Source organism: Hyla sarda, chromosome 4 (genome assembly GCF_029499605.1).
Source record: "Hyla sarda isolate aHylSar1 chromosome 4, aHylSar1.hap1, whole genome shotgun sequence".
NCBI classification, from domain to species: Eukaryota; Metazoa; Chordata; class Amphibia; order Anura; family Hylidae; genus Hyla; species Hyla sarda.
This window is the reverse complement of record NC_079192.1, coordinates 404,467,255-404,480,518: the sequence shown is the minus strand read 5'-3', so window position 1 is coordinate 404,480,518 and position 13,264 is coordinate 404,467,255. Positions and strand designations below refer to the sequence as shown.

Here is a 13,264-nt window from a genome sequence, read left to right as displayed (position 1 = left end):
TTAACCCATCAGATCGCCGCTGACAGCGGTGTCTAAAGGGATCTGTGAATACTCCCTGGTGGGCAAGTGGGGTGGACGGGCGATCCACTGTGGAGGTAGCCGGAGGGCTTACCTCTGCTTCCTGCTGTCCCGTGGCTCGCTCATTGATAGATCCTGGCTTGACCAGGCTCTATCAATGGATCGCAGATCAATGGAGTTCAATAGAACTCTAATCATCTCTCTGAGGAATCTAATGATTCCTCCTAAAAGTCTAATAAAGTGTATAAAAAAATAAATTAATTTTTAATAAAAGTGTAAAATACATTGTTTTTGAGACAGAATTGGGATATGTTGTCCCGTAAATAGAATCTGGATATATTGCGATATATCGTATTGTCATACGTATATCACAATACGTATCGTATCGCCAAATTCTTGCCGATTCACACCCCTAATAGTTACTATATCATTTGTGGATATTATTGGGTGATGATTTTTATGAAGTTCGCCATAAGATTCTTCTGGTTTCAGCAGGTAGAAGTTGAAGTCTATCGTAAGGATTCTAAGAAGCTCCCTGGCCTTGGAGACCCCGACATAGACTGGGAGGAGAGCGTCTACTTGAACCTCATTTTGCAGAAGGTCAGTAATTCTTTACTTTTAGGACCCCCTTACATGTATTTACCCCCTTGTTCTGTGTTTGGGGGTCCCAAATGATTATCCTCTCTCGGCCATGGAGATGTACTGTGGGTCTGAAGATGCCTCAAGAGCATGGTCTCCTGCTCCATGATTTATATTGAAGGTACATAATATTTTGGCAACTGGATCAGAGGGGCGGAGAGTAGGGGAGTAGTTAGCCAATGCAGATATCCTATCAATGTCCTAAAATTAAAGGGGTATTCCTGGGGAAAAAACTTTTCTTTTCTTCTTTTTTTTTTGACTCCAGAAAGTTAAACATATTTGTAAATTACTTCTATTTAAAAAAAAAAAAAAAAAATCTTAATCCTTCCAATAATTATCAGCTGCTGAAGTTGAGTTGTTCTTTTCTGTCTGGTAACAGTGCTCTCTGCTGACATATCTGCTTGTCTCGGGAACTGCACAGAGTAGAAGAGGTTTGCTATGGGGATTTTCTTCTACTCTGGACAGTTCACGAGACACGTGTCATCAGAGAGCACTTAGACAGAAAAGAACTCAACTTCAGCAGCTCATAAGTACTGAAAGGATTCAGATTTTTTAATAGAAGTAATTTACAAATCTGTTTAACTTTCTGTAGCCAGTTGAGATATATATAAAAGATAAAAAAAAAAAAATTCCTGGATAACCCCTATAGCTTTCCATGCCAAATAGTTGTAGGGCCATGGTTAGGTTTTCATTGCTTTAGATCAACGGTCTACAAACAGTACTGAACCTGACCAATGCCACAGAATGCCATGAAAGTCGATGGGGCTATAAAGAAGCAAATCTTCTGTAACTAGAACGTTCCTCTTTTATGGAGGGGGGGGGGGGGGGGGGGGGGAGTCATTTTCCTGCCCCTGACTGGCACATTGGTCCCTCATATTTAGGTTACAGATCTGCGGTTTGTGAATGCTAAACTGGGTTTCGGTTCCTAATTTGCTCAGGAAGTTTGTTTACGACTAGGAAGTCCCCCTCGGGTGTTAATGTCTTCAAATAATGGTAAAAGTATTTTTTTTTTTTTTTTTTTTTAAGAATCTGTATGAAGTTGTTAACGTGAAAATATTAAGCCTTTTAAAGGGGTACTCCGGTGCCGAACAGCTCCTCTCCTATACACATAAGGGATAGGTGTTTGATTATAATTTGTACATCAAAGTACTTGTTGTGTTGCCCTCTAGTGGTCAGAGGAGTAACTGCGGGCATGCTGGGAGTTGTAGTTCTGCAACAGCTGAAGGCACACTACTTGGGAAACACTGGGCTAGACATAACTACTGGTGTGTCTCTCCGCAGCTAGATTACATGGTGACCTGTGCAGTGTGTACTCGCTCTGATGCTGGTGACATCCACATACATAAGAAGAAATCCCAGGTGGGTGAGCAGTCTACTGAATATGAAAATCTTCAGTGTATTCAGACCCTTGTACTATTTTCACATTTTTGTTATGTTTCGGCCTTGTGCTAAAAAAAAAATATATATATATATATATATATATATATATATATATATATATATATATATATATATATATATATATTATTGTGACTCCGGGGCACTGTTTTCCTATACAGGGTCCGATGTTGGAGACGGCTTCTCCTGGGCCAGACACATGAAGTAAATGAACACACAGATGTCAGGTTACGGATAATTGTCTTTATGTGCGGAGTGAGAGGGTGCAGCGTAACCCCTCGGGATCCCTGTTGCCTTGCATGGACTTGTGGTGCTTTTACCCAATAAATTGATACTGACTTGAGAGAATTGAAGATTCAGTCAAGGTCCTGTAGCTTCCTCCACCAGGGCATGAACTTCCACTGTGCGGGTGATCCTTGCAGAATGACTAAGAGAAGGCCCAGATCAAATCTATCTTATCCAGAGTTTTTCCTCACACCTTTACCACACTGGTGCTCAGACTTGGCACTGGGCTAGACTGGGGTAACTCCTTCCCTAACTACTCTACATGGCCAAGAATTTAGGGGTTCCCATTGGCAGGCAGGGTCACATCACATGGGTTTGCACTGCTCCTCTCATAAAGGTACAATAACACACATAAATAACATAGAAATAACAACATGACAATTATAAAAAAAATATATTCTCTAATTATAAATAATTATGGGTTATGGAGTGCCTAAATATTTGGGGGTGGGGGGGGGGTTAGAGAGAGAGAGGTGCTTGATTTTTTTATTTTAGGACAAGGCCGTAACATAACCTGAAAAGACACTGACAGAGTCTGCTAGATGTATTATTTAATGGTCCCTAATATTTTTATGAATTGTATTTATACAAATGTAGCAAAGCTGGAGCTGTAGGCAGCTAACTGCATTATGTTGGTAAAGTGAGAATAATCTGTATTTATAAAAGAACAAAGTCAACTCTGCTACATCTTAATATTCCTGATGGGACTTGTTTACAGCTTTATAGACCTGTGGTTGTGTCTCCTGTATCTTTTATGTATCTTATATATATAAAAAATGTTGTTTCCAGCAAGTATTCGCTTCTCCAAGCAAACACCCCATGGACAGTAAGGGGGAAGAGTCCAAGATCAGCTATCCCAATATCTTCTACATGATTGACAATTTTGAGGAGGTAATGGTGGTTATTCTTGAAAACACTACATTATCTATCTATCTATCTCATATGTATCTGTCTCGTCTCGCCTCACACTCTCTCTCTCTCTATCTCTCTCTCTCTCATCTATTTATCTGTCTCATATATATCTATATGTCTTATATCTATCTATCCCATATCTCTCTCTCTATCTCATGGTTACCGGTTTTGGAATGAGTACTATGGAGAGTATTACCATGTGTTGTAGGTGTTCAGTGATATGACGGTAGGTGAAGGAGAGATGGTTTGTGTCGAGCTTGTGGCCAGCGACAAGACAAACACTTTTCAAGGAGTCATATTCCAGGGGTCCATCCGCTATGAGGCTCTAAAGAAAGTGTATGACAACCGGGTAAGTGCGGGATCTTTGCAATAATCGGGCAGAATAACATTTGAAAATATGGTATCACCTTCATGAGGGGATGCTGGGGGTGGGGGGGGGGGATATAGAAGAAGTGCTAATAAAAGTCAATTTACTTAGCCCCTCCATATAACCCCTTGTTGTAATGCAGTGATCTAAAATTTACCTTACAATAATTCTACTGCACCCTAGTGGTTATACAAATTCTTTAATGCTATTTTTTGTGCCAGGTCAGTGTGGCAGCCAAGATGGCCCAGAAGATGTCCTTTGGCTTTTACAAATACAACAACATGGAGTTTGTGCGGATGAAAGGACCACAAGGGAAAGGACATGCGGAGATGGCGGTGAGCAGAGTGTCCACCGGAGACACCTCTCCATATGGTACAGAGGAGGATTCAAACCCCAATTCCCCCCTGCATGAGCGGGTGAGTGTCACATTCTATACCACATACTATTGAGCAGTCAAAGAACCCTTCTTAAGTAAACAACAAAAAATGTGGTCTCAAATGGCTGGAGGTGCTCAGCCCCAAATGCAGTTGTGCATTTATACTGGGGGAGCAGATCCTGCCCTTGTAGTCCGTTGCTAGGGGCGATCCCCACCATAAAAATGCATACAATGGAGGATGCCTGCAGCGGACTACAAGTGCCACAATAGAATCCTACACCAGATAGACGGTGTGGATGTGTAACAATTATAATAATACAATACAGGAATATGGGTGCACTACTGTGGTAGTATACAATGACATTGGCTATCCCTCAACACTGATGTTAAAATTGAGACACTCCCCAGTATATCCTTATATGAAGGACATACCAGAGCCCGCACACCAACGCCAAGGTTTCTCAAATGGCGCGGGACCTAACGCTAAACCTACCTGTGCTTGATAAGCAAAACAGGGGCCAGTGGGCAATTACGGCAGCATTCGGTCGACTCACAGCGTGTTCCCAGGTACCCTCCAGTGTGCCTACAATCACGCACAGGTAGGTTTAGCGTTAGGTCCCGCGCCATTTGAGCAACATTGGCGTTGGTGTGCGGGCTCTGGTATGTCCTTCATATAAGGATACACTGGCAAATGTCTCGATTTTAACATCAGTGTTGAGGGATAGCCAATGTCACTGTATACATCTACCACAGTAGTGCACCCATATTCCTGTATTGTAGAATCCTTCTTAAGTAGGACTGGTCTGAGGCAGAGAACCCCTGGAATACACGAAAACCTAAAAGGCGTTCAGTAAAAACTGGTTTTCAATAGGGAAAACTGGTTTTAACTGTAATATATGTATTATTATTATTTATTTTATTTATTTTATTTATTTTATTTATTATTATTATTATTATTATGTATTACTTTTTTTTCCCATTCATTCATATCTAGGATGTCTTATCTTAGTGTTCCCTTTATTTTTTTGAGCAGTGTATATGTGTGTGAATGTGTGTGTGTGTGTGTGTGTGTGTGTGTATATATATATATATATATATATATATATATATATAATATTGACCCCTCAACTTATGATGGCCTCGACATATGATCATTTCAACATATGATGGCCTCTCAGAGCCCATCGTATGTTGAAGGCAGCATCGACATATGATGCTGCTGTGTGTCTAGGCCATCGTACAAACAGCTATCTGACAGCGCTGACAACTTCAGCAACTGACAGATAGTTGTTTAATGTGCCCCGTTCTGCCTCCTGTTACTCACATGCTGTCCTGCTAACTCATACAGGCTTCCACTGTGAGCTCCATGTAAGCCCCGCCCCCCCCCAGTGCCGCCATAGCCAATAGCCTGCAGCATCTTGCTGCAGGCATCCAATGAGCTGCTGGCTGCCCTCCCCTTCCTTTCCTATAGAGCTGTAGTCGGCAGGATGGTAATGGAGGACATTCTGTCCCCCCTGAAGGTATTTAAAGAACTGTACAGTACTGTATGCAATGTCACACATCACATACAATACATATACACACTATACACCCCATACATCAATGTTTTCCTATCAGTGTGCCTCCAGCTGTTGCAAAACTATAACTCTCAGCATGCCCAGATAGTCAATGGCTGTACATGCATGCTGGGAGTTGTAGTTGTGCAACAGCTGGAGGCACCCTGGTTTGTTAAACACTCCCCATACACTCCACATACAATGATCATCCCAGAACCAATTAGCAGTTTCCCATAGAGATATGTATTCAACTTACAATGGTTCCGAGGCCCCAGAACCAATTACCATTTTTACATAGACATATGTACTCGACATGATGGTTTCAACATATGATGGTTCTCCTGTAACCAATTAATATCATATGTTGAGGGACCACTGTATATATATAAATTTCCCTCTGCGTCTGAACGATGTCACCTGTAAGAGACATTCAGAATTATATTTAAAAAAATAAATAAAAAAAATTATATATTATATATATATATATATATATATATATATATATATATATATATATATATATATATATATATATATATAATTTTTTTTATTTTTTTTTTATTTTTTTTATTTTTTTTTTTTATATAATTCTAAATTTCTCTTACAGGTGACATCGTTCAGCACTCCCCCCACCCCTGAACGGAACAACCGTCCTTCCTTCTTCTCTCCATCCCTCAAAAGGAAAGTGCCGAGGAACCGAAATGCTGAGATGAAGAAGTCGCACTCGGCCAATGATAGTGAGGAATTCTTCAGAGACAGCGATGATGGGGGAGGTAAGTGGTTTATTAAAATTTAAAGAAGCACTCCATTTTTTTTTTCCCATATCATACATATTCACCATCACCAGCCCTACATCAACATCTGTCTTATTTCAGCATAGCTGCATCCATACAATATTTTGCTATTACTGGGTCATGTGATCACCAGCCTGACCCACAGGAAATCACAGTGTTTAATGTGTCTGAGGAAGTGAGCAGTCCTGGGTCAGCCGAGTTGCTGTGAACTACAGGATGACATAATCGGATTAATCCTGCTATCTCCCAGGCCCCTCTCCTCCCCTCCTAGCTCTATCTGTATACTACTGCTGCTATCTGTATGGAATCAGGATATATAAAAGTGATACACATCCCCTTGCGTTTTTGTTGCACTGTTATGCAAATTTACAGTAGAACCAGCAAAAATGCTGTAAATTTTTTTTTTTTTAAATGCAGTAAAAATGTAACTTACAAACACAGCGTAAAGACTTCAGATCCTTATGAAACACCACAATTGTGATTATAGGTCAAATCACTTTCGCCTTTAACAACCCAATTTTAAAAGGAAAATGCATCAAACCTGCTCATAATGTGAACTGATCTAACCTAGTTGTGAGTCAATGAGTTCACCTGGGTGAACACCAGCACCTCTAATTAGATGGCCAGGTGCAGTGATCAAACACAACCCCTTCTCTCTGCAAAGCCAGAGGATTCATGGCAAATGTAGGCAGCATTAGGAAATCATTTCAGCGATGGAATTCCAGTCAATATGGCTACAAACTCATGCCTGACACATCAGCTAAAACGGGTAAGCGCAGGGCATATACAAGAACCTCTACATTATTCAGTAAAAATAGCCTATGCTGCACTATATAAGTGTTAAATAAATAGGTCCAAAATTATTTTAATGACATCTTTGGTCCTTTTTCCAGATACTTAGTACCAAATCACATGCATAGACAGACAGATATCAATGATAAAATTCTGGCTGCCCACAGCCACCACTAGGGGAGCTTACTTCAAAAAGTTTTATAAATCTTTATTGAAAACAATGATTAATTAAAGGGGTACTCCGGCAGAAAACTTTTTTTTTTTTTTTTTTTTTATGAAAAATGAACTGGTGCCATAAAGTTAAACAGATTTGTAAATGACTTCTATTAAAAAATCTTTACCCTTCCGGTAGTTTTTAGCAGCTGTATGCTACAGAGGAAATTCTATTCTTTATGAATTTCTTTTTTGTCCACAGTGCTCTCTGCTGACACCTCTGTCCGTGTCAGGAACTGTCCAGAGCTGCATAGGTTTGCAGTAGGGATTTTCTCCTGCTCTGGACAGTTCCTGATACGGGCATCAGGTGTCAGCAGAGAGCACTGTGGACAAGACAGAAAATAAATTCAAAAAGAAAATAATTTCCTCTGTAGCATACAGCTGCTAATAAGGCCTGGAAGAGTAAAGATTTTTTAATAGAAGTAATTTACAAATCTGTTTAACTTTCTGGCATCAGTTGTTTTAATAAAAAAAAATGTTTTAAGGGGTACTCCGGCGCTTAGACATCTTATCCCCTATACAAAGGATAGGGGATAATATGCCTGACCGTGGGGGTCCTGCCGCTGGGGACTCCCGTGATCTTGCACGCCGCACCCCGATAAAATCAGTCCCCGGAGCGTGTTCACTCCAGGTCTGATTACTGTCGATCACGGGGCCCCCTCAATGCAAGCCTATGGGAGGGGGCGTGATCGCAGCGGGAGGAGTGTGACGTCACATTGGGGGCGGGGCCATGATGTCACAATGCTTCAGACCCGGAGCGAACACGCTCCGGGGACTGATTTTAACAGTGTGCGGTGTGCAAGATCACGGGGGTCCCCAGCGGCGGGACCCCCTCGATCAGGCATCTTATCCCCTATCCTTTGGATAGGGGATAAGATGTTTAAGCGCAGGAGTACCCCTTTAATCTTCCGTAAGCTCTACCTAGTGGTGGCTGTTATGTAACTGCACAAAGGAGAGTCCGACGACCTCCATAACAGCTCCTACCATTTTTACAGCCTTAGGGCTCATAAAAAGGATTTCCCGCTGTGAGTTTGAAAAGAAATACACTCGTGTGAACGAGCCCTAAGACTGAGAAGCCAGAGGGAAATTTTAAGGTCCCAGTGGCTGTTTACCTGAATTCTGGGCCTAATAGATGTCATATCTTAAAGGTATACTGCAAAAATAGAGAAACACAGCCGCACATCCATCATTTGTATTTTGATCTACTTGCTTCTCAGCATAATTTCAAAAACTAACAGGTTGTTATTATACATTTTGATCAAAAAGTACAAGCCCACTCGCCACGTCAAGGCCACCTAGTCAGAGTGGGACCCTAACCTAACAATGCGCAGCGTTGGGCAGCGACCACTGCCTCCGAGACACCATGCCCACAGGGGGAACCACCCAGGGGCCAGGCAGCCCCACTGCTGCCCGACCATGCCCCCGGCTCTGGGCCGCACCACCCCACAGACAAAGCATCACTGAAACAATGGCCGCCGCAGAGAACCACACCAATGTGAACACCTACCAAGTGCTCCCTGCCAGAGGGCCGGGAGGATGTCAGGAGGAAACCCCCATGCAGTCCCCTGCTAATAATTGATCAAAATGTATAATAACAACCTGTTAGTTTTTTAAATTATGCTGAGAAGCAAATAGATCAAAATACAAATGGTGGATGTGCGGCTGTGTTTCTCTATTTGTGCTGAACATATGTTAAAAATGATGAAGACCTTATTCAGCAAGTTCCCATTGCCAAAAATTGTCATTTTCCTGGCATAGACCGGTTTATAAGGACGATACGATCCATCTAGATTTATGCTGTTTCCTATATCCCATTGTATACAAACCATTTGTGACTTTGTCTTCAGATATTCATAATGTCACTAACTTGAGGTCGCGCTCGCTCTCTGGTACGGGGAGATCTTTGGTGGGATCTTGGCTCAAACTGAACAGAACTGACGAGAACTTCCTACTCTATGCACATCTCACCTACGTCACTTTGCCACTGCAGCGCATCTTGTCCGGTAAGTCTTGGATAAAACAAAGTACAGTAAAGGCTCCTTAAAGGGGTACTCCGCTGCTCAGCGTTTGGAACAAACTGTTTTGTACGCTGGAGCTGGGAGCTCATGACTTCATAGTCCCGCCCCCTCAATGCAAGACTATGGGAGGGGGCGTGACAGCTGTCACGCCCCCCTCTCATAGACTTGCATTGAGGGGGTGGGGTGTGATGTCATGAGGGGACGGGGCTATGACATCACGAGTTGCTGGTGTCTGCTCCAGCGACAGTCTGGTCAACTTAAGTGTGCTCCGCTGCTCAGTGTTTGGAACAAAACACATGAAGGTCACAATTTTCTGTGCAAAATTTCTGGCCCACAGCATGGCGCCCCTTTAGTTCCTGGTCTCCAGTATGGCTCTCCATCTCCTTCCTAATCCCAGCATGGCCTTCCCCTCTCATTATTGGTCCATGTAATGGCTCTTCATTTTATTCCTGGTTGTCAGCTTAGCTTCCCATCTTATTCGTTCGCTCTCCATCTCACTCCTAGTACTCAGCATGGCCCCCCCTCTCCTTCATAGTCCACAGCATGGCTCCCCATATCATCCATAGTCCACAGCATGGCTTCCCATATCATCCATAGTCCACAGCATGGCTCCCCATATCACCCATAGTCCACAGCATGGCTCCCCATATCATCCATAGTCCACAGCATGGCTCCCCATATCATCCATAGTCCACAGCATGGCTCCTCATATCATCCATAGTCCACAGCATGGCTCCCCATATCATCCATAGTCCACAGCATGGCTCCTCATATCATTCATAGTCCACAGCATGGCTCCCCATATCATTCATAGTCCACAGCATGGCTCCCCATATCATCCATAGTCCACAGCATGGCTCCCCATATCATCCATAGTCCACAGCATGGCTCCCCATATCATCCATAGTCCACAGCATGGCTCCCCATATCATCCGTAGTCCACAGCATGGCTCCTCATATCATCCATAGTCCACAGCATGGCTCCCCATATCACCCATAGTCCACAGCATGGCTCCCCATATCACCCATAGTCCACAGCATGGCTCCCCATATTATCTGTAGTCCACAGCATGGCTCCCCATATTATCTGTAGTCCACAGCATGGCTCCTCATATCATCCATAGTCCACAGCATGGCTCCCCATATCACCCATAGTCCACAGCATGGCTCCCCATATCATCCATAGTCCACAGCATGGCTCCCCATATCATCCATAGTCCACAGCATGGCTCCCCATATCATCCATAGTCCACAGCATGGCTCCCCATATCATTCATATTTCCCAGTATGGCTCCCAATATCATTCATCCATCTATCTTATAACTAGCCCCATCATGGCTCCACTCTTCATTTCCCCCTTCACTGCTTACTTTGACACCTCAATGTCAGTCTGTCGACTTTCTTATTCAGCGGTCATACAGGCTGCTCCCTCCACTTTGGACAGTCTCCTTCCATTGCGATGACACTTGGTGGTGCTAGAAATGCTTCTCCTTCAACCCTTTGAGGGGGGGGGGGAAGAGTACCCCTTCAGACATTTTATCCCCTATCAAAGGACAGAAGATAAGATGTCTGAGGGGGGGGGGGGGTCTCAGGCCGCTGGGACCCCCTGCGATCTCCAGGCTGGCACCCTGGCGTTTAGGGCTACCCAAAGCTGGCGTTCTGATCGTGACATCACACCACGCTTCCTCCATTCATGTATATTGTCGACATATTATGCCTAGTCCTTTGAATTGGGGTTGAGATGTCTAGGGGTAGAGTACTTCTTTAAGCTCCAATAATGCTGCCAGCATCTGTTCTCTAAAGGTCCCTTAAAATTGTCTTCTTCCGGCTCGCTATGGTCCAGATCTGCGTCATGATTGTTTGGAACACATGTACACCCAATGGGGGAGATTTATTAAAACCTGTCCAGAGGAAAAGTTGCCGAGTTGCCCATAGCAACCAATCAGATCGCTGCTTTCATTTTTCAGAGGCCTTGTTAAAAAACGAAAGAAGCCATCTGGTTGCTATGGGCAACTTGGCAACTTTTCCTCTGGACAGGTTTTGATAAATATCCCCCAATTTGTTTTTTAGGTATTCCTACTAAAACATCTGGTCTTTGTAGGGTAAAGGAATTGGCTTCCATAGACTGTAAATCAGTCTAGATGTTTTTTCTTAGGTGGTTTCACTGTATCAAATACTGCCATAAAGTGCCCCGGTGGTTTTTGTTTTTATGAACTCAGCAAAAAATTCAGCCAAGTTCCTTTTATCGGTTCCAATGAAAAAGCAGAACAAAAACTGGGAAGTAAAAATGCCCACAAATATAAAAATAAAAAATAATATATATATAATATATATATATATATATATATATATATATATATATATATATATATATATATATATATATAATTAGATTATATATAATATAATATTTATATAATTGTTTTTATTTTATTTTTGTTTATTTTATTTTTTACCCCTGTAGATATATTGGAAGTTCGACAGAAGCCAATCCTGATGTCATAGCAGAAGAAGTTGGCACCGCCTTTCGGGAAAACTGAATTTTCACTGCCATAGTGCCTACCTGACCTGCAGTGGTTTCATGTGCAACAACTACCATCTGGTATTTGCGCACCGAACAAAGACGAGCGAGGGAGAAGCCCGATTCCTACCAGATCGCAGTAGGAAAGGAATAAAAACAAAGAAATACCAGCCAGTCAAAAAGTGCCTCTTTTTAACCCTTTCATCCTTCCCTTAAGATGCTCGCTTATGCCATCTAGTGGTCTGGTGGGACTTTGTCACGTCAAAAAAGAAAAAAAAAAAGGGGGCTGCGTTTAAGAAACGGACACGCTTTATAAACACTTTCTCCATTACCTACGTTTACTGCGGGTGGACAGTGAGCGCGTTGGTGTACGCACGTCGCACGTGCTTTGGTCAGAGATTTCAATGAATGTCACGCCGTGATTCAGTGGGCTATGGACTAACTTGGTATTCTGGTGTCTCCGTCCATCCTCCTGTTCTGCAAGTGAGCGAGAACGCAAGTTACGTGCGCAAGTGTCCGTGTCTGTTTTTTTCTTTTCTTTGTTTTTTGTTCAATATTTTATATAAAATTTTGTGTGTAAAGGGAAATACTGAGCAAAAGGACAAATGTAATCCTCTAATACTTTTTTTTTTTTTTGTATTAAACAACAACAACAAAAAAAAAGTTCTATTAAATGTATTAACAATGTGATTGTTGTAACTTGCGGGGGGAGACTGTGACCGGAAGTGAATTGTACTGATAAAAAGTTGGGAAAGTGACTATTTGTGGGCGAGAACATAATATAAGTGTTAGTGTTTGATGCCTTTGTTGTCGCTTGGTCTCCATGTTGTCAGCGGTGGGGGCAGGGTAAGTGGTTGTGCGCACTCTGCATATGTAATTTACCAATAGCTACCACTGGTAGGAGCTACTTCTATGGAGGAATTAATAGAGGACATCGGGATTTTACAGATTTTTCTTTTCAATTAGATGGATTTTTCCAACATGGCACCTTCAATATTGTACAATTTTGGTCACTTGACCCACCCTGACCCTAAAACAGCCTGATCATAGATAGTACTCTATTATGTAATGTGGGGCTAGTTTTATTGTTCCTTAGTAGGTTAGAATCCCCCAACACTAGGCAATTCAAAAAGTTTTACAAACAAAATTTGGTTACAGCTGCAATTCCAGGCTACATTGGTTGTTCATTACACATGTGTGAAACTGGCCTAAATAGCAGTTTTCAAAATCACAAACGGGTAGGTGTGTGTTTTTTTTTTTTTTTTTTTTTTTTTTGTTAAATATAAAGTACACCTGCAAGCTTTGCACAGCAGAGGGCGATCTTTTCCTAGCTTAAATCAGTATTACTAAATCAGACTGTGGCTGTGTATACAGC

At 42.2% G+C, this 13,264-nt stretch overlaps 1 protein-coding gene across 4 annotated transcripts in view; it reads left to right on the top strand.

Moving 5' to 3' along the window:
- Positions 1–12,576, top strand: part of KIAA0930 (KIAA0930 ortholog) — a 56,575-nt gene extending 43,999 nt beyond the window's left edge. For 2 of the 4 annotated variants that reach the window (XM_056517459.1, XM_056517461.1), the window contains exons 3-10: positions 514–618; positions 1,939–2,016; positions 3,130–3,231; positions 3,461–3,601; positions 3,841–4,035; positions 6,159–6,324; positions 9,198–9,353; positions 11,833–12,576. In XM_056517459.1, the coding sequence (XP_056373434.1) occupies positions 514–618; positions 1,939–2,016; positions 3,130–3,231; positions 3,461–3,601; positions 3,841–4,035; positions 6,159–6,324; positions 9,198–9,353; positions 11,833–11,873 (984 nt within the window). In that variant the 3' untranslated portion in view covers positions 11,874–12,576. Of the gene's footprint in view, positions 1–510; positions 619–1,938; positions 2,017–3,129; positions 3,232–3,460; positions 3,602–3,840; positions 4,036–6,158; positions 6,325–9,197; positions 9,354–11,832 lie in introns of all 4 variants that reach the window. The other 2 variants (XM_056517458.1, XM_056517460.1) reach the window with 1 other exon arrangement.
- Positions 12,577–13,264: the final 688 nt, after the last annotated feature.